The sequence below is a fragment of the Rattus norvegicus genome, chromosome 2 (assembly GCF_021556685.1).
Source record: "Rattus norvegicus strain SHRSP/BbbUtx chromosome 2, alternate assembly SHRSP_T2T, whole genome shotgun sequence".
Lineage (NCBI taxonomy): Eukaryota > Metazoa > Chordata > Mammalia > Rodentia > Muridae > Rattus > Rattus norvegicus.
The window spans coordinates 53,226,064-53,250,209 of NC_141535.1; the positions used below are offsets into that span (position 1 = coordinate 53,226,064).

The 24,146-nt window shown below is 43.5% G+C and overlaps 1 protein-coding gene and 1 pseudogene across 8 annotated transcripts in view; one reads left to right on the forward strand and one right to left on the reverse strand.

Moving 5' to 3' along the window:
* Nucleotides 1-6,096, reverse strand: part of Nnt (nicotinamide nucleotide transhydrogenase) — a 93,992-nt gene extending 87,896 nt beyond the window's left edge. Inside the window, exons 1-2 of one of the 8 annotated variants that reach the window (XM_087622398.1) lie at nt 5,974-6,096; nt 1,137-1,339 (exon numbers count right to left, since the gene is read on the reverse strand). In XM_087622398.1, coding sequence (XP_087478524.1) covers nt 1,137-1,287 — 151 coding nt within the window. In that variant the 5' untranslated portion in view covers nt 1,288-1,339; nt 5,974-6,096. 8 annotated transcript variants of the gene reach the window in all.
* A 9,234-nt stretch (nt 6,097-15,330) lies between these two features.
* Nucleotides 15,331-15,987, forward strand: LOC108349949 (60S ribosomal protein L15 pseudogene; annotated as a pseudogene).
* Nucleotides 15,988-24,146: the final 8,159 nt, after the last annotated feature.

The window sequence follows — 24,146 nt, forward strand, 5'->3', positions numbered from 1 at the left end:
ATGTGCACATACACAAAGCCACACAGACGGATGGATGGAAGGAAGGAAGGAAGGAAGGAAGGAAGGAGGGAAGGAAGGAAACCAAGCTAAACAGTGGCTGCTAACAGCATGTGGGAAGAGTAACATCTCTGACCTGAACAGCAATGAGGTTGCTTTTAACTAAAGCAAAGAACATTACTGTAGATCAGGAAACACTTCCTTCCTAGATCCTGAGCTGTGAACTCTGGTACAATTCTCCAAGTCCTTCTAGGAGCAAAGGAAGGGCTGCGGTTATTATAGTATAAGGCTCCCAAATACAATAGAACCAGTTAATCTTTCTCTTTTCCATTATTTCTTATCATCTCTGTTGGTAATGGCAATCTGGAATTTCTATTAAGTTAAAATATGATGTGGATTTGCTCTAATGCTTGTACGATGTTAATCAGGTTCCCAACATAGCATGAGAATCCACATTAAGACGCTGAGGGTCCCTGCCCCCAATTGATTTTAGTTGGTAAATAAAGTTGCCAGCAACCAATGGCTGTGCAGAGACAGAGACAGGACTTTAGGATTCCCAGGCAAGGGGACTGCATGAGAGAGGAGGAAAGAACTAGAACTGCCATGCTGGGAAAGGAGAGGACCAGGCCTGATGGCTACAGAAGAGAGAGCACACCAATCATGTAAGAGTCAGGGAAGAGCACACACACACACACACACACACACACACACACACACACGCTGTGAGTCTAGGACAACAACAATAGAATATAGATTTTAGTATGTAATAACTCAGGAAGATCGGAGAGCGGGGAGTTAGCCATGTGGAGGTTTGAGAGTGGCCCAGCCATTAAGCTGTTTAAGACATACTAAGATATAAATGTGCGTGTGTGTCTATCATTTGAGAACCCAGAACATTGGAGCAGGCAACGAGAAACACACCGCTGCTGCTGCTGCTGTTGCTGCTGCCGCCACTACCAGATTGATTAGAAAAGAGATTAATAACCAACTACTACAAAACACTCCTTTGGGTTTTTGTTGCTGTTGATGTTGTTGTTTTCTGTTTTAAATGACCACGCACAAGCACCAGGCCATAAAACTTAGTGAGTTTTCCTTGCATGTCTCAAAGACCTGAAGCACGCGGGGAAGTTAAGTTTTACCTGGTTTTGCCGGGGATTTACACCACAGTGCCTGGTGGGTACGAAATGTTCGTAAAAAGTCTTTCTTCCCAGGTAGAACCTTACAGGACCCCAAATTGCTAACAGAAGGACATAAACAGCCAGTCACCACCGTTTTCAGTAGATGTGCCATGTTGCTTTGCGCTCCCAACTTTTCAAATCCCCAATTCCTCGAAGGTGGTTTACTAAAAAGAAAGAGAAGAATGTGTTTATATGCTAAGAAAAAAGTTACCTTGTCATCTGAGTATGAAAAAGCATAAAAACTGTCCATCTGAAGAGTCTGCATCTGGAACACATTTGTATACTGCCACCTACATAGAATTTAACTGCCAAGTCTTTTACTTATGGAAAACACTTCAAAAATCTGTTTCTGGTTCAGCATTTAAAACTTGAAATCCATTTTCTACCTAGAACTGGCATTATAAACTCAACATTCAATTCCAGGCCTGAGTCACACAAGTGTGTGTGTGTGTGTGTGTGTGTGTGTGTGTGTGTGTGTGTACAGGTAGTTTCTATATACACACCTACACAGATAAATCATATCTTACACTAAAGTTATCCTCTAAGTCAACATATTTGTCAAAAAGTTATGTACAAAGTTACATTTGAATTTTCCTTAAGTTATCTAAAAAAAAAAAAACAGGCACTAGGTCATACAAAGCACATTGCTATACTTAGCTCTTCCAGTGAGATCACCTGATCCATACCTAAATGAACATGAGATTCATGTTTACCTCCCCCCCCCAAAAAAATACACATAGAATAATACAGACAGACACAGAGAGAGAGGGAAAGGGAAGGAGGGAGGGAAGGAGGGAGGGAAGGAAAAAGGGAAGGAGGAAGAAAAGTAGGTCCCATAATATCTTTACTAATTCAGTCAGTGGCCAGTTTAACTTGCAAGTGTTTTATAAATAAAGTTTATTTCACAAAAACATGGCCACTTATTGCTAATTCTAGCAGGACTGGGTGAAGTATCACTCCGATTCTTTAGCTACCTTTGCCCTCTTTGGCAGATCCCCAGGGATGCACAGCCTACACTTCCCATGTTCCTCTACTGCGTTCCCGTGTTCCTCAGCATCTGTCATTGCTTTGAGAATGGGAAGAAGCAGAGGAACCGAGGTCTATCAGTCAAACCTGACTAACATTACCCACTATGCCTACAGGCACTGATCCATGAGATGGCCTCTCACGGGACCCAGCGTGATACCCAAGCAAGCTCTACAGTCATCCTTCCAAGCAGAAGAAGTGCTTAGCTGGTTTTAAATCTCAAAGCTGTTGGGGCTGGAGAGATGGCTCAGCGGTTAAGAGCACCCGACTGCTCTTCCAGAGGTCATGAGTTCAATTCCCAGCAACCACATGGTGGCTCACAACCATCTGTAAAGAGATCTGATGCCCTCTTCTGGTGTATCTGAAGACAGCTACAGTGTACTTATATATAATAAATAAATAAATCTTTAAAAAAAAAAATCTCAAAGCTGTTACTACAACTTCCTAAATAAACTTTAAAACGCTGAGAAGGAACATCGGTGATGGGAATTATCAATCCAGGAGTTGCCTACATTAGACGCCCTTTAATTCAACAAACGTAGCCCGAGGACAGAATCTCAGAGGCCCTTTCCCTTCTTGGGTCATCCCAGCTCCCCGCAACCACTGTTCTCAGTGAGTTGGTAAAGCTTCCCAGACTTCATCAGTAAATAAATGAAACTGACCCAAATGGAGCCCCGCAGTACCCACGTCCTCCACTTCCTGATTGTTTAACCTGAATTACTTTGAGCCTCAATCCACTAACCCATAAAAGTGGTAGCAAACAACAACTTGCTGAGGTCTTTTTAGACTCTAGAAAAATCCATAATTGCCTTGCCTTCTTGGAAAATAATTTGACATAGAGCAGATCCCACATCCCCAATAGGGGCACCCTATATCAGAAGCCCAATCTAAAAATAAAACATTTAAAAATAATACTACTTTATTAGGCATTAAACACATAAATCAAAGATCAGGAGATTTACAGGAAAGGAAAGTCCACTCCACTCGCCCTACTTTAAATATAAACTGTTCTGAAAGGTATTCAGAAAATATCTGAACCACCGGCCAGTCCCTGTTCACGCCAACAGAGTTACATTTCTCCCTTTTCTTCACTTCGAAATTCTCTATTCGCTTCCATGCACTTCTCAAGCCTTGAACCAATAATGAATAAAATACAATTTTGCAACCCCAAGTTTAAAAGAATAAAATGCCTGTGTTAGCACGGCATTCGTTAAGTCACTTGATGTATGTTATAAAGATAAGTGCCTCCCTCCCCAGTGATTGATGATTGGTGTGTGTAATGCCAAGGACAGGATCCAGAACCACACACTTATTATGAGACCACACTGCCCCAGACCTACATCCTTAGCCTTCCCCAGCGTTAAAACCCTCTAGAGCAGTGGTTCTTAACCTGCAGGTTGAAACCCCTTTGGGGGTCAAATGACCCTTTCACAAGGGTATCATATCAGATATCCTGCATATCAGACATTTACATTACACTTCAGAGCAGTAGCAAAATCACAGTTATGAAGTAGTGACAAAAGTACTTTTATGGTTGGGGGTCACCACAGCATGAGGAACTGTATTAAAGGGTGGCAGCTTTAGAAAGGTTGAGAAGCGCTGCTCTAGAGTGTAGGGTCAAGCACCTGACCTAGCAAAAGAAGACAGTACAGAGACTAGAGTATAAACTCTGCCTTGGAAGCCCCTTCTCCAGGTTATGCTAGGTGTGTCTTCTCAAATCACCCAGCTTCTCTGTACCCGATTTCCTCGTCTTTAAGGTCATAACGACAGTGAAAACCTACCTCATAAAGTCGTGAGGATTAAAGGAGCCAAGTACCCTGATCATTGGTTCGTAGAGAGGATTAACGAACACAAGATCCTGGTGGGTTATTTTTCTTGGCTCAGTACTTTGCATTAAACAGAGTAAGTCAGTTAATACTTCTCGACTGAACACTTAAATAACTAGGGCTGGGTGTCCTGATGCCATTCCACAATACATTTCTGAGACAGGAGTTTCCAGATTCTTTCCCTTGAATAAAAATTTCGTATAGCCTTGTAGAAAGCTGACCTTATCAGCAAAAACCAACCGTTTGCTGATCCTAGAATAATCCTAAACTGTCCTTTCAATAAACACAAAAAAGGAGAAAATGGAGCTGGGGTGGTAGCTCCCCAGCACTGGGGAGGTTAAGGCAGGAGGAGCAACCCATGTTCAAAGCCAGCCTGGGCTACACAGAGAAGTTCAAGCCAGCCAAGGCTACAGACCGAGATCTTCCTCGTCTCACAATAAAAAAATATAATAAGAATAATAAGGTAAGAAAGAAAAAATAACCGATATTTGCCCAAAAAAGGGGGTGCAGTGGGCAAGTAAGCCCCATATCGCCAAAGTTTTCTAATGACTGCACAGGACCACAGGACAAATAGAGGACGCCTGCAAGCATAAACAAAGTCATGCTTCTAAAAGCTAGGCATACCGACAAGGACACAATACCCTATCCTGGCAGCAGTGTGACCTCGCCCAAAGCCACTGGTGCCTTGGCCCCTGTCACAGGTGCTGCCCCTCCCTCAGCAACTAAACTGCCACCCACTGGCACGTGCAACTGGACCGCTATTTATAACCTCCTGTGGAAGCCCATTGGCTGTGGCTACATAGTAGTTACTGTGCCTCTCAAGTTTGAACCAGCTCTGCCCAGGCCTACACCCCGACTCACCAACCCAAACCCCTCTCTCAGTCTTTAGAAACTGACACTCCCTACCCCCAGTCAGCCCTGACCTACACTCACATCTTTCCCTACACACTCAACTGGAAACCCTGCCTGAACGCTCTCAAGGTTCAAGTACAACTTCGGAGCGCTCAGCTGTTAATTCTTCTAGTCGCACTTCTAGTCTTGAAAAGTCCTCAATGACCTCTCTTCCAATTCCTGCTAGGGTCAAAATGACTACATACAACTTTTGCAGTGCTTGCCCCCACTCACGCAGGGATTCAAGATCTGTACCTGCACAGCTGTCACTTGGTTACCTTGTCTTCTGCCGCGACCCCGTTCCCACCTCCACCCTCTCATTCCTTTCCATGTCACCCCAATGGAACGCACACATAAAAGGAGCCCCGGAGGCACCGTATTCCTTCTCCGTCTGTCTCCAGCAGGAGCCTTTGCACCCCATTTGCTAGACACTGTCGACCCCGCCCCCCTGCTGTTCTCTCTCGGGTCCCCTTCGCCAGGGGACCCGGGGTCAGCTCTGGCTGCCCGCCTTTTCCAGCAGCTCACCGGCGCCGCAGGGTCGGTTGGCTCACCTGGACAGGCAGGCGGGACAGATGGTGACCCCGGGCTGCGAGCAAACGCCACGCCGCGTTGGCAGACCCGGGCTTGGCCCGCGGCGCTGTGCCTCCAACCCGGAAGAACAGCCCCAACCCTGAGGCGGCGGCGACGACCACGTGACACAGCACTGCTCAGACCCAGACCCGGACCCGCGCCCCCTTTCGGCACCCCCTCTCTGCCTCCCCCTGCCTCCTGACAAGCCTTCTTCGCCCGATCGCCAGTGTGCAAAAGAGAAAGCGACTCCACCAATGCAACCTTACAGCGCAGCAGCTGGTCCGAGACAAAGGGTCCTTCCTCTCCGGGTGGCCGCCGAAGCCCCTTTGTCTCTACCAGGGCCCCAGGCCTGCAGTCCTGCCCCCTTGCTCTTGCTCAATCCGTCTGTCAATCAAACCTGGAGCCAAGCACTGCTACTCAAGTTTTTAGGAATTCGTTCCTCTTCTTCCCCCAGGAGACTAAGTTACAAAGTGTGATTTCCTCACCCGTCTCCCAGCAGAACAAATAAACGGATACTATAACTCCACTCTTGGGGCCGGACTTTCGTCAAACTCTCTAGGAAAAAAAACCCAAACTTCTGTAACTGGAGAAGACTTAGGCGGGAAGAAGCCCAGGGCGGGAAAAGGGGCGTTGTTTTTCTATTCTGGACGGGGGGGGGGGGGGGGGGGGGGGCAAATTCCTCACAAACGAAGTCAAGGCCTGAAAAAGAACACACACGTGTGCATATTTGGCTTCCAACAGCGAAGCCAGCCAAGAGGAAACCCTGCATTACTACTAATATAGGCAGCGTCTAGAATGTATCGATAATTGACATCCTTGTCAACGTTCCTGATTAGAGGAAATCAAAGCATAATGACCTAGTTGAAGGTTAGTGACTAGATTCTGTTACTTGCTCTGCAGGTGCATTCTGATTAAACTTACCCAATGCTGAATCTAAAGGAAATGTCAGTGTAAGATTGTTGCTTGTTTGTTTGTTTTTAACTGAAATATTTTAACAGGCAGAAGAAAATACCTGAACCACAGAGAACCCCTTATTTAGAGAATGTCTTGGGTTTTAAACAGCAGAAAGGGCCGTTAGGCTAATGGATTCTGCACAGCAATCTGGAATAAACTTTTCCAGTAGCAGAAAAACTAGAAGGAGGAAAGGACTCAGCCCTGTTTTAAAATAATAATCGCAAGTCAACAGATAGAGATACTGCAGGTACAATGAGGCAAGTCCTAAACATTTAAAACTCTGTGCTGAGGACTGTGTGATACAGTGTTCACATGCAAGGCTCTTCCACAATCAGCAAGTCTAGCCTCTAAGGACATCTGCCTTTATACTCTGTATCCCAATGCTTTCTTTGTTAGTGTTGTTTCTGTTACTACCCCTCCTTCATTTTTTTTTTCTTTTTTCGGAGCTGGGGACTGAACCCAGGGCCTTGCGCTTCCTAGGCAAGCGCTCTACCACTGAGCTAAATCCCCAGCCCCTCCTTCATTTTGATTAGCATTCCCCGTCCGCTCCCTCCTCCATCTCCTGTCTCTCTAATGGAACTGGTCCACAACCAACATTTCCCCACCTTCGTTTTACACATATTCTACCGTCCCTCCTTCCTTGTGGGAACTCCCCACCCCACTAGCCTTTTTCTGGCTTCCTGAAGTACTCCAAACACACAAAACTAATGAATTGAAGTTGCCTTGCTCTGTATAATATTTCCAGTTTCAACCATATAACTGCAAATTTCTTAATTTCATTGTCCTTAATAGCTAAATAAAAGTACATGCTGCACGTGCACCACATTTTACTAGTCGACGTACATCTAGACTGAGTCCACTCTCTAGCTATTGTGTATAGTTCAGCAGTGAAAATGGATGCACAAGTGAGTGTCCCTGTAGAAGGATATAGATTCCTTGGTGTCTTAGCCCGTGTTCTGTGGCTGTGACCAGATACCATGACCTTGGCAACATTTATAAGAAAAAACATTTAATTGGGGCTTGCTTACAGTTCCAGAAGTTTAGTCCTTTATCGTCATGGAGGGGAGCACGGTGGCAAGCAGGCAGGCAGAAGTAACTGAGAATTCTACATCTGGATTGGCAGACATCTGAAAGAGCCGGACACTGGGCCTGGGTTGAGCTTTGGAACCCCCAAAGCCCACTCCCAGTGACACACAGGCCACACCTCCTAATCCCTCTCAAGGAATGCCACTCCCTAATGACCAGGCATTCAAACACATGAGCTTATGGAGATCATTTCTATGCAAACCAACACACTTAAGATACATGCCCAGAAGTGGTATGGCTGGGTCATCTTTGAGGTTTTTGGAGGAACCTCCAGACTGATTTCTAAAGTGGCTGCACTAGTTTACACTCCCATCAGTAGTGTATGAGGGTCCCCTTTCCCCATATCCAGGTCAGCATTCGTTACATTAGAATACACAAAATTTAAATCCTGTCAACAACTATAACATACCATTACCATCAACATTAAAGCCCGAAAGCCAAGGAGGCACCTAATGGTCAAAAGTTAAAATGTAAACTGAAGCTGAGAAGATGTGCTACTAAATGTGTGTTTGCCCTGGTGCTGTTTGCATTTTGATGTTAATTCTGCTTCCTCAAGAGGGGTTGCCCTGATGAAAAGTAGATCACAGGTACTCAGGTGAACCTTCTCCTCATTCGACTGGTCAGATAAAGGATGAACCTACAGATTGGTCAGTGGAAGGGGAAGGTGGGACTGGAGGTCTCAGAAGGAGAGAGGAGGAGGAAGAGAGAGAGTGGAGGAAGAACAGGCAGAAGTCAATATGGATCAGAACCACATAGCCTAGAGAAACTGAAAGCAGCAAGGGGTCTCATCATAGGGGAATTAATTAGTATAATGAGAGATCTGCCCAATCTAGGCATAGAGCTTATAAATATATTAACTGAGTTTTGTGTTTTGTATAGGGCTTTGCCACAATAATTAAACGCTGACCTGTAAGCCCAGTCTGGGGTGCCAAGACCCTGTCTGAAAAAAAGAAAAAAATAAATAGATTTCCATCACAGTTATTGTATTTTGCCAGCACTTTACTATTTCAAGCTTCCCTTTTATAAATCTAGTGGTTAACTGGTTGGGTGCAGTTCACACCTATAATCCCAGCATCTGGGAAACTGAGGCAAAAGGATTGCCCTGAGTTTAAAGTTAGTTTGAGCTACATACTACAGGGCTAGCCAGGAAGAACTGTCTCAAAAAGAAAAACAAACAAAACAAAAAGAACAAAAAAAAAAACAGTGACTATTATTTTTGGCTATTTGAAAGGCTCAATCATATAAAAGTCTTTGGTGAAATCTAACAATCACACACATGACAAGTTTTAAACCATCCTTAGGACCGGTAGTGTGGCTCAGATGTAAAGCGCTTGCCAAAAGACCCAAGATGTTGAGATTAATTCAATTTTAGGATGACCAATCAAGAGTGTTTGGTCCCAGGAAATAAATATATTAATGAGCTCAGTGAACTGATGCTAATCAATATTGATTGGAAGAAAACTGACACCAGGGCTGGAGAGATGGCTCAATGGTTAAGAGCACTGGTTGCTCTTCCAAAGGTCATGAGATCAATACCCGGCAACCATGTAGTGGCTGACGACTGTCTGTAATTGGATTTAATGCCCTCTTCTGGTGTGTCAAGGACAGTGGGGTTATATACATAAAATAAATAAATCTTTTTTTAAAAAGAAAAAGAAAACTGACACCAAAAAGCCAGCACAGTGTCAACTGACAACTTGATCTATTTAAATAAAAGCACTTGTATTGGGAATTACTGTGTCTATCAACCTAACGTAAGCCGGTAACAGTTGCATGCACTCCTGAGTAGGCTGAGGAGTCTAGGACTTGGAGACCAGCCAGATCAGCATAGCATGGCTGCGGACCCTTAAACTAATTCAGCACACTTGTGTGGGAAATGTTAACTATAAAAATCTTTATCGATGTAAAGATAAATGGTATCTTTGGGGGCCTAGGGAAACAATTAAGGCTAGAGACTCCATTAACAGCATCCTTGGGCTTCAGTAACAAACTACCATGAGGGAGTTCAAGCTAGGCCACCCCAAAACACTCCTTTAACATACTTAAAGATTGCTCTTCAGGGAGATGGCAGAGAGAAGAGTAACTGAAAAGCTGCCCCTTTGGGTTTAGCTTGCACTCTCGGTCAGAGTAAACAGCAGATGCTTGCTAACTTTCCCTGAGCACTGTATACCAAAGACCTTTTCGTAGGAGGAAGAAACTGGGGATCTGACACTGGCCCAGAGAGAGATGGACAAACGTGGCCTTCTGAAGACAGACCTTGGAAGCTATCAGACTGATAACATAACCTTGAGTTGGGTGCTTTTTTTCTGCCTTAGCTCAAAATGCTACTTAAGCTTTGATTCTCCTGCCTTTGAGTTTCATCCAGACTCATAGCATATGCCTTCCATACCACAACAATGCCTTTAAAAAGAGGATAATGGGTTCCTCGGACCCCAGCTCCGAAAAAAAAAAAAAACATTTAAAAAGAGGATAAACAAAAATAATTTCAAAGGATAGGAAAGACACTAAACATACAGTTCTATATAGTTCAGCACTTAATATACTTCTGAGCATTTATTCCAGAGAAATAGAAATTTATTCTCTCATCAAGACCTAAATGTGAAAGTTGGTAGTAAATTTAATCTAAATGTTCCTGCTGAATAGTGAATGGACAAATGGACTGCTTGCTTGGAGATCATTGTACATGACTGCCATGGAACATTACTGAACAAAGAAAAGGAAAAACAACACACACAACTTGGATGAGTTTATGTTAAAAGAAAGCCAATCTCAAAGGAATTCTATTACTACAACAGTTTTAAAAATACAAAATTGTGGAAATTCAGAGTAGATTCATGGATACCAGGGTTTAAAGAAGAGGTGGGAATTTCGGAAGTAGATGTGACTTCGAACAGGTAACTGAGGGGCCCTTGTGGGACTAGAGATGTCCTGTGATTTTGTAAGGGTCCATGATTTAATGAAAAATGATACCCTGGACTCAAATAGGATGTAAACGCAAAGAGTGTTTTATTCTGCAGGAGACCAGCATGCTGGGGCCTCCCATTACTAAGGTAGAGAGACAGCCAAGCAAGCTGGAAGACCTGATACAAAGCGAGTTAGGGGAATTCTCGGGTAGGTGACCTGTATCTTCATCTGTTGGGTCCATCTCTGCAGACATTCTATTGCCGGGGTGTGGAGGACTGGAAACTGTTGCTGGGGAAGTCTGGAAATTACTGCTACCCCATTGTCCTTGCCTGGGGTAGGGGAGGGAGAAAGCGGCGGGGTGGGGGTGGGGAGCTTCTGATGGCAGGGCAGTTTTCTGCCTAGCTGCCTGAAACCTGGGGCGGGGGTGGGGGGTGGGGGGGTTTCCTAGTAACTGACTTGCCTGGGTTTGCCTGGATTTGCCTAGTTCTTAAGCCTAGGCTCCTAAACTGCCCATCTGAAGCCTGTGTGAAACTCTCCTATAACTTTGCCAGATGCTAATGTTGTGAGATGCCAGGAAAGAAGGACAGAGATTTTCTCTTTTAAACCTCACAACTGTGTGGGAATCTAGGACTACCTTAAGTAAGATGCTTAATTAAAAGGCTAATCCTAGAAGGTGTAGTTAAATACTAATGGTAGAATCTAGGAAGAAGGATGTATGAACCTATGATTTCTTTTTTAATTTGCTGAATTCTTAAAAAGGTTCTTAGTAAACTTAGAAAAAATAATATATTAACTCCTATACTTATTGTGAGACTAAATTACAAAGAGTCTCACAATTCAAGGGATAAATATAACAAAATTATCCCAAGTATCTAGAAGTGCCTCTTTTTCTTTCTTTTTTTTTTCTTTTTTTTTTTTTTCTCTTTTTTCTTTTTTTCGGAGCTGGGGACCGAACCCAGGGCCTTGCATTTGCTAGGCAAGCACTCTACCACTGAGCTAAATCCCCAACCCCTAGAAGTGCCTCTTTACCTGTAGCTTAATTTGTTAAGTGGTTTCTCATCTATGGGGCTTTTCAGAAGTAATATAAGGAAACAATGCTGGTTCAGGAAGCCATCCTGAGCTTGGAGACAAGAATTTTTTTATAACTCTCTGCCTTCTACCCCATCTTTATTCGGTGTTTTCAAAGTTTATTTGTCCCAGCAATGGTCAAATTCCTCTCCCTGATGGTCTGTTTCTCCACAGAGTGGTCAAGGTTCATTCTCTAAGGATTACATGACTCAAGCATTCCACACTAAATGATACATCAGCTGCTTCATCCTCCTGCTTCTGGAAGGGGGTCAGGAGTGTCCTCTGTTGTCCCTAGCTTTTAAGGAAGGGACAAAGTGCTGTGGCTTATGGCATTAACTCAATTGTTTTAAATAGTTCAGGGGTGGGGATAACTAATCTAGGGGCTTACACCTCAGAAATCTGGAAGTACTTACAGACTCATACCGACTGTTAGGAATGTTATGTTTCCTAATCTCTATAATAGCTGTAAGAATATAAAAGTATAAGCCATTGTTGTAGTTTGAAGATGAAGCACCACTCCCTACAAAGCTTATGGGTTGAAGGCCTGACCCTCCTCTGGGTGCCATAATAAGAGGTATGGGTGACAAAGCATGCTAACCTCATCAATGGGCTAATGCACGATGAGTCCATGCTGAGCGAGTTGCTAAGGTGCAGGGCCTGCTGGGAGGAGGTGGACCATTTGGAAGCACGCCTTTGGAGGCTATATCTTATTGCAGGGCCCTTTATGTCTTTATTTCTGCTTTGCAAGGACCATGAGATAAGAAGTTCTGTTCTTGCATGATGCAGGAACAAGAGAGCCAAGAGCCCGCAGACTGATAACCTCTAGAACTGTAATTCAAAATAAATCTGTCTTCCCTTAAGTTGATTTATTCATGTACCTTTGACAGTATTGAAAAGCTGGCCAGCACAGGCAACCCCAGGACAGAAGAATAACAGCTATATGATGCTTGAAAGTTTACACAACAGTGTGACATGTATTATTGTCGTAATATTTTTCTATTGCTAGGAAGGGACACTATGACCAAGGAAACTTTATGGTGGCTTACAGTTTTAGAGGGTGAATCCACAACCATCATGGCCAAGAGCCTGGCAGCAAGCCGGCAGTCGTGGCACTGGAGCAGTAGTGCAGAATGATGTCATTACGCAGGTGAAGACAAGATAGAATGAGGCCTGTCATTGAATGAGAAGGAAGGATGGACAGGAGAAAAGTTTTGGAGAGGAGGAAGAGACTGACAAGAGGAGGGAGAGGCAGCCAAGAGAACATGGAGGCAGATGTTAAGATTCCTCTCTGCACATTTACAGGTTGTTATGAATTCTTAAGGGATGGATGTGTACAGGGTTTTGCATGTCTAGGTGGGCAATTATATCTTATCAACTGGATCAGAGGTTATTGTGTTGTGTGTTCTTTCATGTGGTGATTTAAGTTCAAGAGAGTGTATGGTGGCTGGGGACACTAGGCTGCCACGGAATTGGGATTTATATTTCTGGCATGGTGGCAACCTGCCTTGGGAACTGGATGGGTAGAGAGATTGTTGCCAGGCTCAGAGAAAAGCCTTTGGCTGTGTGATATGGGATACAGCAAAGCAGGTGACAGGCTTTGCTGACTGAGATGAAGATGTCTATCGATATCTTGGGGCACTATGGTGCCAGATCAAGTGCAGGATAAAAGACAGCATTTTTTTATATATAATTTTACAGCAACACAATAGCTGTAAGCTTATATCCTTATCCTCTAGTAGGAGGCAGAAAGAGCTAACTGGGAATTACATGGGCTTCTGAAACCTCAAAGTCCTCCCCCTAGAAACACAACTCCTCCTAATCCTTCCCAAAAAGTTCCACCAACTGGAAAGCATTCAAATATATAAACCTATGGGGGCCACTCATTCAAACCACCACAATTACCTTATTTGATTATTTCAGTGACTATGAAATGGGTATTGCTAGTTCTGGTTGTTGTTTTGTTTTGTTTTGTTTTTGTTTTGTTTTTTTTCTCGGAGCCGAGGACCGAACCCAGGGCCTTGCACTTGCTAGGCAAGCGCTCTACCACTGAGATAAATCCCCAACCCCGCTAGTTCTGTCTTAAGAAAAAGAAATTGTGGTCTGATACATCTAAGGCATCTAAGTTCTCAACCCATGGGTGGCAACCCCTTTGGGGGGAGGGTGGTGGGAATTCAATATCAGATACTCTGCATATCAGATATTTGCATTACAATTCATAAATCTCATAGATGAGACTTAAATACAGTTCTTAGCTTCAGGTTTGTTGAGCCCTGTTAAGGAAGTCTATTACAGGAGAATGTTGGGTTTTGAATGAGAAAATAAATACTAACCCATCATTTCATATGAAGTCAGACCTTCTCACAGAAGACTTAATAACCCACACAAGGTTGAGGTGGGTATCTTCTCACTTGAAATCACAATTTTGCCATTATTGCCATTACAGTCTATGACTGTATCTCACTCTAGTCAGACTGCCAAAGCGAAGGGTCAGCTGGATGGTTTATAAGCAATGACAATGAATGGCTCACAGTTGTGCAAGCTAAGAAGTCCAAGGGAAAGGCACAGGTAGATGCGTTTGCCACCTGATGAGGGAATGTATGCTTCCTCATAGAAAACTATAATTTCACATGGCAGAAGGAGCAAAAGTATCAATTTTTTGGCTCTTTTTATAAGGGCATTAATCCTATTCATGAGCCCTTATGACTTAATCACCACCCCCAAATCACCATTCCTTAAAACTATTAATATTTAGGTGTGGTCTGTATAAACCTTTAGCATTCAACCTCAGCCTGGCCTAGCAGCAGCCAGCAGATCTCCTGGAGCACTTCCTTTCCCAGAGCCTCCTTCTGACATTACCTGCTCCATTTATCATCTCTCCATTCACGTTCGTCCATTCCTCTTGATACCTTGCCTTTACAGCTTTCACAATTCCGTACCTTGCCTCTGTAGCTCATGTGACCCTAGAGCCCCTGCAGCTCAGTACCTCCAGTTGCTCTCCAACAGGGTTCATTAACATCCAAACACTGCATCTCTGTCAGCCCTCTGTCTCCTCTAGTGAGGCCACTGAACTCCTCCAACAATGCCACGGCCAATGGTCAGTCAGCATGGGAAATCAGGAACACTTTGCAAATTGCAGCCAACAAAACCAAGGCAGCTTGTTGGTTTATTGTTATTTGATAAATTTGGGCATGGCGGGAAGATCTAAACATGTCTGACTTTGCTTCTGACATGGCACAGGAGGGGTGTAAATATTCAGTCCACACTACATTATGATATGTATCTGTCTCATTTCTGTACTTACGTGTAAGTTCCTTGATGGCCTGCATTTTGTCTTACTCACTGACAGGCTATCTGTACCTAAAAAAATGTCTGGCTTTGTGATGCCTCCACAGGAAACGTGAGCATATTATAGAAGTTAAGACAGAAGCAAAGGGAGCTGAACTTATGTCTCAGCAGTTAAGAGAACTGGCTGTTCTTTCAGAGGACCAGGGTTCAATTCCCGGCACCCACATGGTGGCTCACACTCTGCAACTCCACTTCCTGGGAATCCCAACCCTGCTTCGGGCCTCTGGCAGCTAGGCATGCAAGTGGTACACAAACACACAGGGTAAACACCCACACACATTTCTAAATGATTTCTTTTTGTTCTATGTGAATGGGTGTTTTGCCTGCTTGTATGTCTATGTGAGGATGTCATATCCCTGAACCTAGAATTACAGATAGTTGTGAGCTGTCATGTGGGTACTGGGAACAGCAGCAAGTGCTCTGAACTGCTGAGCCATCCCTCCAGCCCCGACATTAACAGAAAACTTTTAAAAATAGAATACACTCTTTTTTTCCTTTCCTCTAGTGGCAGCCATCAGGTGAGCCAAGATGGTTGCATACAAATACATCCAGGAGCTGTGGAGAAAGAAGCAGTCCGATGTCATGTGCTTTTTTCTAAGGGTCCACTGCTGGCAATTCCACCAGCTCTCTGCGCTGCACAGGGCTCCCCACCCAACCCGGCCTGATAAAGCATGAAGGCTGGGATACAAGGCTAAGCAAGGTTATGCCATTTACAGGATTCATGTCCGCCGCGGTGGTCGCAAGCACCCAGTTCCTAAGGGTGCAACTTACTGCAAGCCTGTCCACCACGGTGTTAACCAGCTGAAATTTGCCCGAAGCCTTCAGTCTGTTGCTGAGGAGAGAGCTGGGTGCCATTGTGGAGCTTTGAGAGTCCTGAATTCCTACTGGGTTGGTGAAGGTTGCACATATAGATGTTTTGAAGTTATCCTCATTGATCTATCCCATAAAACTATCAGAAGAAATCCTGATACCCAGTGGATCACCAAACCAGTCCACAAGCACAGGGAGATACTTGGGCTGACATCTGCTGGCAGCAAGGGCCGTGGCTTGAAAAGGGCTACAAATCCTACTACACAATTGGTGGATCTCACCGTGCAGCCTGGAGAAGGCGCAACACTCTTCAGCTCCAGCGTTACCGCTAATACACGCAATATTTGTAAAATCCATATCCAATAAACAACTTAGGACAGTCAAAAATAGAATACTGATTTTTGAGCATGTCAACTGAAAGGTAAGTGAGAAGATTAAGCTAGAGAGATATGGAGACAGAGCACACCAGGAACAAAAGACCTCATGGTTGATACTTATGCATTAAACAAGATACTCTTCTTCCTCTGATGCGAAACTTGGACTCTGTTCATCATCTGATTGACAAGTATTTCCAGTTAGTACATTACCTCCTGCTGCCAGCAAGCACTCAGTTCAATTAGTTGACCTGTGTAATTGGAATATTGAATATGGTAATTATTCATTCAGAATGTCCTCTAAATTTTTCTACTCTTATAGCTCAGACTCTGGCTACCCCTTTATTTCCAGGGTCCTTATTTTTGACTTCCACTCCTCCATTTTTCCATCTATCACCTGTCTTTCTTCCTCAACCTTTCTTGCTCTAGCCTCAACCGTGAACAGTTAGTTTTTCAGCCCTTTCTGCCTTAGCTGCATAAACAACTGTGTTGCCATTAACAGGGTCTTCAGTCGCTGTCACGTGGTTGGGGATGATGGGAAGACTTCCCTCAGCAGCAGCCAGCAGGTCTTCTGTGGGCACTTCCTCTCCCAGAGCAAATGCTGTCTCTTTCCCCAAGTTCCCTGTTTGGTTAAGTCTATCATGCTCAATCTTAGCAGACATTTCCTCTTTTCTTACTGAGGACGAGTACTACCCACTTCTGTTTCTATGTCTTAGTGCTCCCTTTTTCTCCCTTCTGATCATGTCTGCCACCTGGTGTCTGAATCTGTGACCTGTCTGTCACTCTCTTCTTCAGTGTTGACCCTTTCCCCTGGGGAATTCTTCTGCTTCCTTCGTCTTTAGCTGGCACACTCATGTCTGTGGGTTTAAAGATTAAATAAAACTATCTACATTCTCTATATTTCCAAATACAAAGTTACTTGCAACTAAATTACTCACAAATTCTGTACTATTCTGACTGCTATTAGAATATCATTGAGTTGCCTCCTTACTGATTTGTAGTAAGAAATACACCTCAGTGAGACTAAGCTGTTGGTGTCTGTGGGAGCCCTTTACTCTGGAGGTCTTGTGTATTATCTAAGCTTGTAGGAACAATCACTAAGTATGGACCTTGAGCAAGTTAATATCCCAAGCCACAGTGCTTTTTTAATTTTCTCATTATGATGGTTTACTTATGCTTGGCCCAGGGAGTGGCACTATTAAAAGGTGTGGCCTTGTTGGAGGAAGTGTGTCACTGTGGGGTGGGCTTGGAGACCCTCTTCCTAGCTGCCTGAGGATGCTCAGTCTGTTCCTGCCTTCCTTCGGGTAAAGATGTAGAACTCTCAGCTCTTGCTGCACCATGTCTGCCTGGATGCTACCATGCTCCCGCCTTGATGATGATGGACTGAACCTCTGAACCTATAAGCCAGCCCCAATTAAATATTGTCCTTTATAAAACTTATATTGATCATGGTGTCTGTTCACAGCAATAAAACCCTAAGACACTCATCATCGTGACCGAACCTCGGGCAGCAGCACTTTAGAGGGGGACAAGTTTATTTGGGTTCCGGATTTGAGAAGGCACAATCCACCACAGTAGGGAAAGCATGGCAGAGCTCACGGCAGTGGGAGCATGTGACTGGGGATCCAAACAGCTCAATGACCAGGTAAGAGCACTTGGGCCAGAAGCAGGGCTATTACCCTCAAGGTCCACTCCTAAGGCCAAGGTCCACCAGGTAGGCATCAGCTGACGACCAAATAGTCAAACACTTGAGCTGTCTTATTTTGGATTTTATTAGTGTGAAGAGACACCATGACCAAGGCAAATCTTATAAATGCAAACATTTAATTGGAGCTGGCTTACAGTCTTAAAGATTTAGTCCATTATCATCATGGCAGAAGCATGGCGGCACCCAGGCAGACATGGTGCTGGAGAGGCAGCTAAGAACTCTGCACCTTGGAGAAACTGCACTGAGCAGACCTTCAAAGCCCACCCCTACAATGATGCACTTCCTCCAACAAGGCCACACTTCTAATGGTGTCACTTCCCATGGGCCGAACAGATTCAAACTGAGCCTATGGGGAAGCATTTCATATTCAAAGCCATATATATATATATATATATATATATATATATATATATATATATATATATAATGGTACCTATTTTATAGGGGTATTTTCAATATTAAATGAGATATAATCCATTTAATACAAGGTATTTTCTTGAAACAAGTGCTATATAGGTATATAAATATTATTCATAATTATTGCTGTTATGCATATTTAAATGCAGTAAAATTTTACATGCATCAAATTCTAAAAGAGAGTTGCTTACTCCATTGCTTACTGTCTTCAGGTAAGAAACATCCAGTGCAGGTACTAGAGGGCTCAGTCACAGGCTCTCGAGTCCTGTTATCTGATACCGCTATAACAACCGACACTCATGGAGTCTTTGTCTTTAACCTTCTGCTTCATGGTAACTTCTTCCAACTTCGGGTCTAGGGAAATAAAGAAAGCTTTCTCCTTCGTTAAGCTGTTAAATGTGATGTCTCTTTTCTTTCCCTGCCCTTGCACGCTTGCTGTGTAATCTCATTTGTTCTTGTGACTCTAGCCAGCAAATTCCAAACCCACACACGGTCCTCTGAGCCTTAATGCTTAAACTCAATTGCCCACTGAATGATTCTGCTTGGACACTTCAGATGTCAAACAGAACGTCCATGGAATAAAAGTCCCCGTGTTCCTGAACCTGTCTGGTATTCCAGTTTTGGTTGGGGCACCAATCCAGAATCCTGGAAGTTATCCTTATCTGGAAGTTAACCTTTTGCTAATGCACACTGTACAGTCTGGCCATTCCTCATTGGGAATTCACTGAATGCACCCCCCATGAACTATGCCACCACATTGTAGCCACCATATTGTTCTATATGAATTTCTATAACCAATACCAAATAGGTCTGTAGCTTCCTAAGATCTATCCATTATATACTCTCCATCTCATATGCATATGAGTAGCTCCTAGGGAGTTTATAATGGAGTCAAGAGGTCACATTAAACAATACCGGTAGATCCTGGAGAGATCTCAGGCAGCATTCTTGTCCAGAGGAGATGCTTCCCTGATCCAGAACTCTACAGTGCTAACTGGCTGAGGTTACCAAGGGCCCAAGAGACCAGGAGAGGAAGATAATTTACACAAATGAGACCCATGAGGACAAACACATCAGCTAATTCTTCTTCTCTTCCTTAATGATTCCTCCATTCTTTGATTGTGGCATTCAGGTTGCTGGGGTGGTTTGAGTAGAGAAGGGTGGATTGATTTACCCAGGAATAATGTAGTAAGATACAGCAAGGTTTATTGGGTTAGGAAAACGTTCTACCTCAATGACAAATTACCTGAGAAACAATTTAAATAGGGAAGAGTTCTTTTGGCTCCATTTCTGAATTATTGGAATTCATGGCCTGCTGGCTTCATTGCTTTAAGACCCTCATCAAGTCAGAAAAAAAATTTTTTTTCGGAGCTGAGGACCGAACCCACTGAGTTAAATCCCCAACCCCCCAAGTCAGAAATATTATGGAGGAAAGATGCCAGGGAAAAACTAGTCAGCTTGTGTCAAACAGGAAGCAAAAGGGGGAGTCCAGGAAGGATCAACAGCAAGATGGACCCCAAAGTCCTATCCTCAAATGACCTAATTCTTCTGGCTAAGCCTCATGTTCTAAGTTCCATTATCTCCCAAAATAGTTCCCTCCTGCTGGGGGCCAAGGCTTCACCAAGGTGTGTGAGCATGTGTGTGAGCGCGTGTGGTGATACTGTACAGATTGCATTCCTGTTTCCCCTCCAGAAGCTGATTACCAGACCAATGCAAAATGTTTTACACTTGTTTCTAAGAGTCCCCAAAGTCTCATCAGTTCCAACATTGTCCAAAAATCCAAATTTAAAGTCTCTGAGGCTCAAGACGAATCTTTAGCCGAATCTCCTTACAAAATAAAGATCACTTTAATCCAGTATAAAATGGTACGGAGTAAATATCCCCATTGGATAAATAATAGAGCTGGAGAATAGAAAACAGGGCCAAGTAAAAGCCAAGTCCTGGAGGGTAAATACTGAGTCTCATAGGTCCATGTCTGGCATGACGTAAGCTCTCAGGGTCTTCTTGACCCTATAGTCCACATGGCATTTGTTTGTGTAAGGAAGATAATGTGTGTAAAGTAAGTTTTGTGTGTGTGTGTGAGAGAGAGAGAGAGAGAGAGAGAGAGAGAGAGAGAGAGAGAGGCAGACAGACAGACAGACAGACAGACAGAGGCAAAGAGACAGAGACAGAGATGTGCATGTGTGTAGGGTTGTTGGCCCACCTCTGCTCCAACATTGGGCAGGGCAGCTAGGGGAGGCAGAAGGCGGGCAGTTTGACTGCACTTATCCCACTCGGGAGGGCAAAGGCAATGAGTATCCCATCATTTCCTTTAAGGTAGGATCTCTCTGTGAACCTAGAGCTCATGATTTCTTTGTTCAGGCCAGCAACTAGCAAGCCCCAGAACCCTTCTGTCTCCATGTCCCTCAGTGCTGCAGTCCAATCTTCCCATTCTCGTGCACGAGTAGGAAGCGCCTTTAACCAGTTAGCCATCAGTTCCATCTTGCATTATTTTTCTTGTGGGGGTGGGGAGATAGATCTGGCTATGCTTCTTTCCTGCTGGTTTTCTCAGCAGACATTCTATATTCTTGGCATCTCCTGCTTCCTGGGGTCTCCATCACATTGGCTTCAAAATAGCTCTCTCAAGTTCTACTTACAGGAATACTGATTGATCCTGCCACACATAGCCTGATTTCCCCTTTGAAATAGGAGTGTAAACTATTGGGAAGATTGGTTTTTGTTTTTGCATTTTGCCTTTTTTGGGGAGGATTGGTTTTTGTTCTTGGATTTTGCCCTTTTTTGGTAAGTGGGTAATGAAACGTCGTTAGTTTTAATTTGCAGTAACTAGTGGTTAATTGAGAAGTTTTCATGAACGTAAGTGCTCTCTGTATAGTCTCTTCTATTAATGTGATATTTCCATTCTCTAACTGGATTTTTTTTTTAGTTGGCTTATGACAATTCTTCCTATTTTCTGCTTACATGTCTTTTGTCGGATATGGGCCATGCAAATATTTCCTCCTTCGTAGTTATGAAAATGTTCTCATTAGCTGGCCTTGACAGGTTCTCTGAGGCAGTGGGAGCCAGCACTGGAAACAGTCTTCATTACTGTCACTGTAACGGTGACTTTTGGTGTGGGGAGTCTACTGTAAATTAATAGTTACAGTTTGAAGACTGTGTGGACCAAGAACTGGGTTAGAACCTACAACAGTGCTTCTCAACTTCCCTAATGCTTCCACCCTTTAGCATAGTTCCTCATGCCACCCAGATGTGGTGGTACACACCTTTAATTCTAGAACTCAGGGGGCAGAGGCAGACAGATCTCTGAGTTCGAAGCCAGCTTGGTCTACAGAGTAAGTTCCAGGACAGCCTGGACTATACAGAGAAACCTTATCTTGAAAAACCAAACCAATCAAAAACAAACAAACAAAAAACCAAAAAAAACCCTCCCTCATATTGTGCTGACCCCCTAACCATAAAATTATTTTGTTGCTACTTCATAACTGTAATTTTGCTATTGTTATGAATTATAATGCAAATGCAATGTAAATATATGATATGCAGGATATCTTATATGCAATCTCTGTGCATTTGACCTCAAAGAGGTTTGAACCAAAGGTTGAGAACCGCTGACCTAGAAGTACCAATAAGGCACCACCTGCCTTCAAAGGGTAATTTCAGTAGAGAAATAGTTTAAAATTTTTTTCTAGTAATCTGACATGCAAGGTACCATGACGGTATCCTCTCAGAGCCCAACCATGTCAAGGGAAAATCTAGGCAGCTTAAGGAAGTATTCCTGAAGAGCACCATCTAAGATAACTTAGAGGAAACTCTTTGTCCTAGTTAGTGGCATGTCCTCTTTCTGATAGTGTACACCACACTTCCCATCTTCTCTGAATGGAATCCGGCAAACCCTTTTTGCCACCAATCAATAAGCAATGCACAAATGGAGAAGAAGAGCTTTTCTAGTGATCTTCAGTGAGCCCTTCATGGCTCTTATATGTCCTAAAGTGGCCTTTTACTGTAGTACCCAGAAGTCCAGCATTACAACAGTCCCTAGAAGGATCTGAGTTTCTCTAATAATCCTGGCATATGCCCCACAGGATATGAGAACTTATATAAATAAAACTGAGGCAGATACAGATTAATAATAATTATCATTCACTGCTGGTTTGCAATAAATCCTGGTTTGCAAATCACAAATTAAATCCATTCATGTTGTCCCTACTCCATCTCTCATATGTCCAAGCATAGAGCTAAAATTACACAACAGGGAACGGGAGGTGGCCTAGGGTGTTTGAGTTAACTCCTCTGGTTCAAGGAGCTTATAAATATTCCCTGGTATCAGCATGGATATTTACCCAGTAAAGTCTCCATGTTAGAAAAGGTGATTATCCACTGTGAAACCTTTAACCGGAGATCCGGTAGATCAATTGCAGGGACAAGCTTAGCATCCACAAGGCCCTGTGTTCAATTTTAGTACCTTCCCCACAAGCCCCCCACCAAAACCAAAACAAAACAAAAAAGTGTTAGAAGAAAACAAAAGGGCAGTCACCAAAAGCCTGCCACAGATGCGGTACAACTGCATCAGTAAGAACACTGAGGATATGCTATCTCACTTCCAGATTTTTAACAGTTTTGGGTCCTTTCTGCGTAGGAAAGAAGGTCAAGCAAGATGTAACCGCTGAGCCAGGCGCTGATGCTCGAAATCACTACACCTGGGAGGAGGAGGCAGGTGGAGCCTGTTCAAAGTTGGCCTCAGCTCCATTGAAGCCGACCTGAACTACAGGCTTCAGTCTCAAGAAATGATCTGGCTTCTAGTGGAGGTGGAGGTGGATGAAGGTGAGAATATGGGGGTTTGGTGGGAGGTGGGAAGGACTCCTTTACCTTTAAGGGGCTGGCCACCAGGGCTTTGGCCATGCTTCAGTGAGTATCTGAGCCACACCAATTGAACTTTTTTTTTCTTTGTCTTATCTTTGGTGAGGGTACAAGAGTGGAGGATGGGCATGAGAAGAATGGAAATCAAGTTGGATCGGGGTGCACTGCATGAAATTCCCAAATAATTAATAATTACCTTGAGAAATTTTTTTAAATGTCAAACAAAAATAAATGACTGCTGCCCATAGTCAGAGACATTTTAGAATGCCAACAGCATCGTCTCTATCCACTTTTAAACGGAAATCTTGTACAATATTAATCAAGAGCACAAATCATCTACTGATGCTTGCCTCAATAAAACCCATATTTTCTTGTTGATTTACTTGAAGGAGTGTTTCACATGGTTAATAAAAATGGTTAATATGGACATTTTGGTTCTATTTGAAATGATACTGTAGATAAAACTTGGAAAACCATTAAGCCCTCCTTAAATCACAGAGTTAAACTCAGAATTCTGGAGATGGCTCAATGCAACAGTAAGGGCATCTATTTTTTCCTTTTTCATTATTTACATTCACCTTCCACTTGGCATTAGCACCATCAGCCCTGACAAAAACAATTTACAGATAATTACTGGAATTGTGTTGTGCAATACTGCAGCCAGTAACTACACGTAGCTCTGGAACATTCTAAATGTGCCTGATTCCCAATGAGAAATGCTTTGAGTGTAAAATACACATTAGCCTTCAACTAATTTTCAAAGAGAGAGGCTATGCTATTCACATTTAACATTAATTACAGGTTACAACGATACCATCTGAGCATATAGGAGTAAGGATATTAAAATTAATTTCACCTGCCTTTTCTTTAAGGCGGCTTCTGCACATTGACAATTAAGTGGTTTGCAATTTTTGCTCATGAACTTTATTGGACAGCGAGTGTGGAAGATGCAAGAGGGAAGAAGCAGACGTGCAATGGAAGGTAGTGTAATTTTTCTAAGAAGTTCCTGGAGGGAAGACACAAGGGCAGCGGAAGAGGCTTGGTGGACGTGACCTAGTGTGTGTGATAACACCTAGTGGGAACTGGAAGGCGGGCGCGGTTGCGTTCTGTTTGCACTCCCTTTCTCCGCAGACAACCG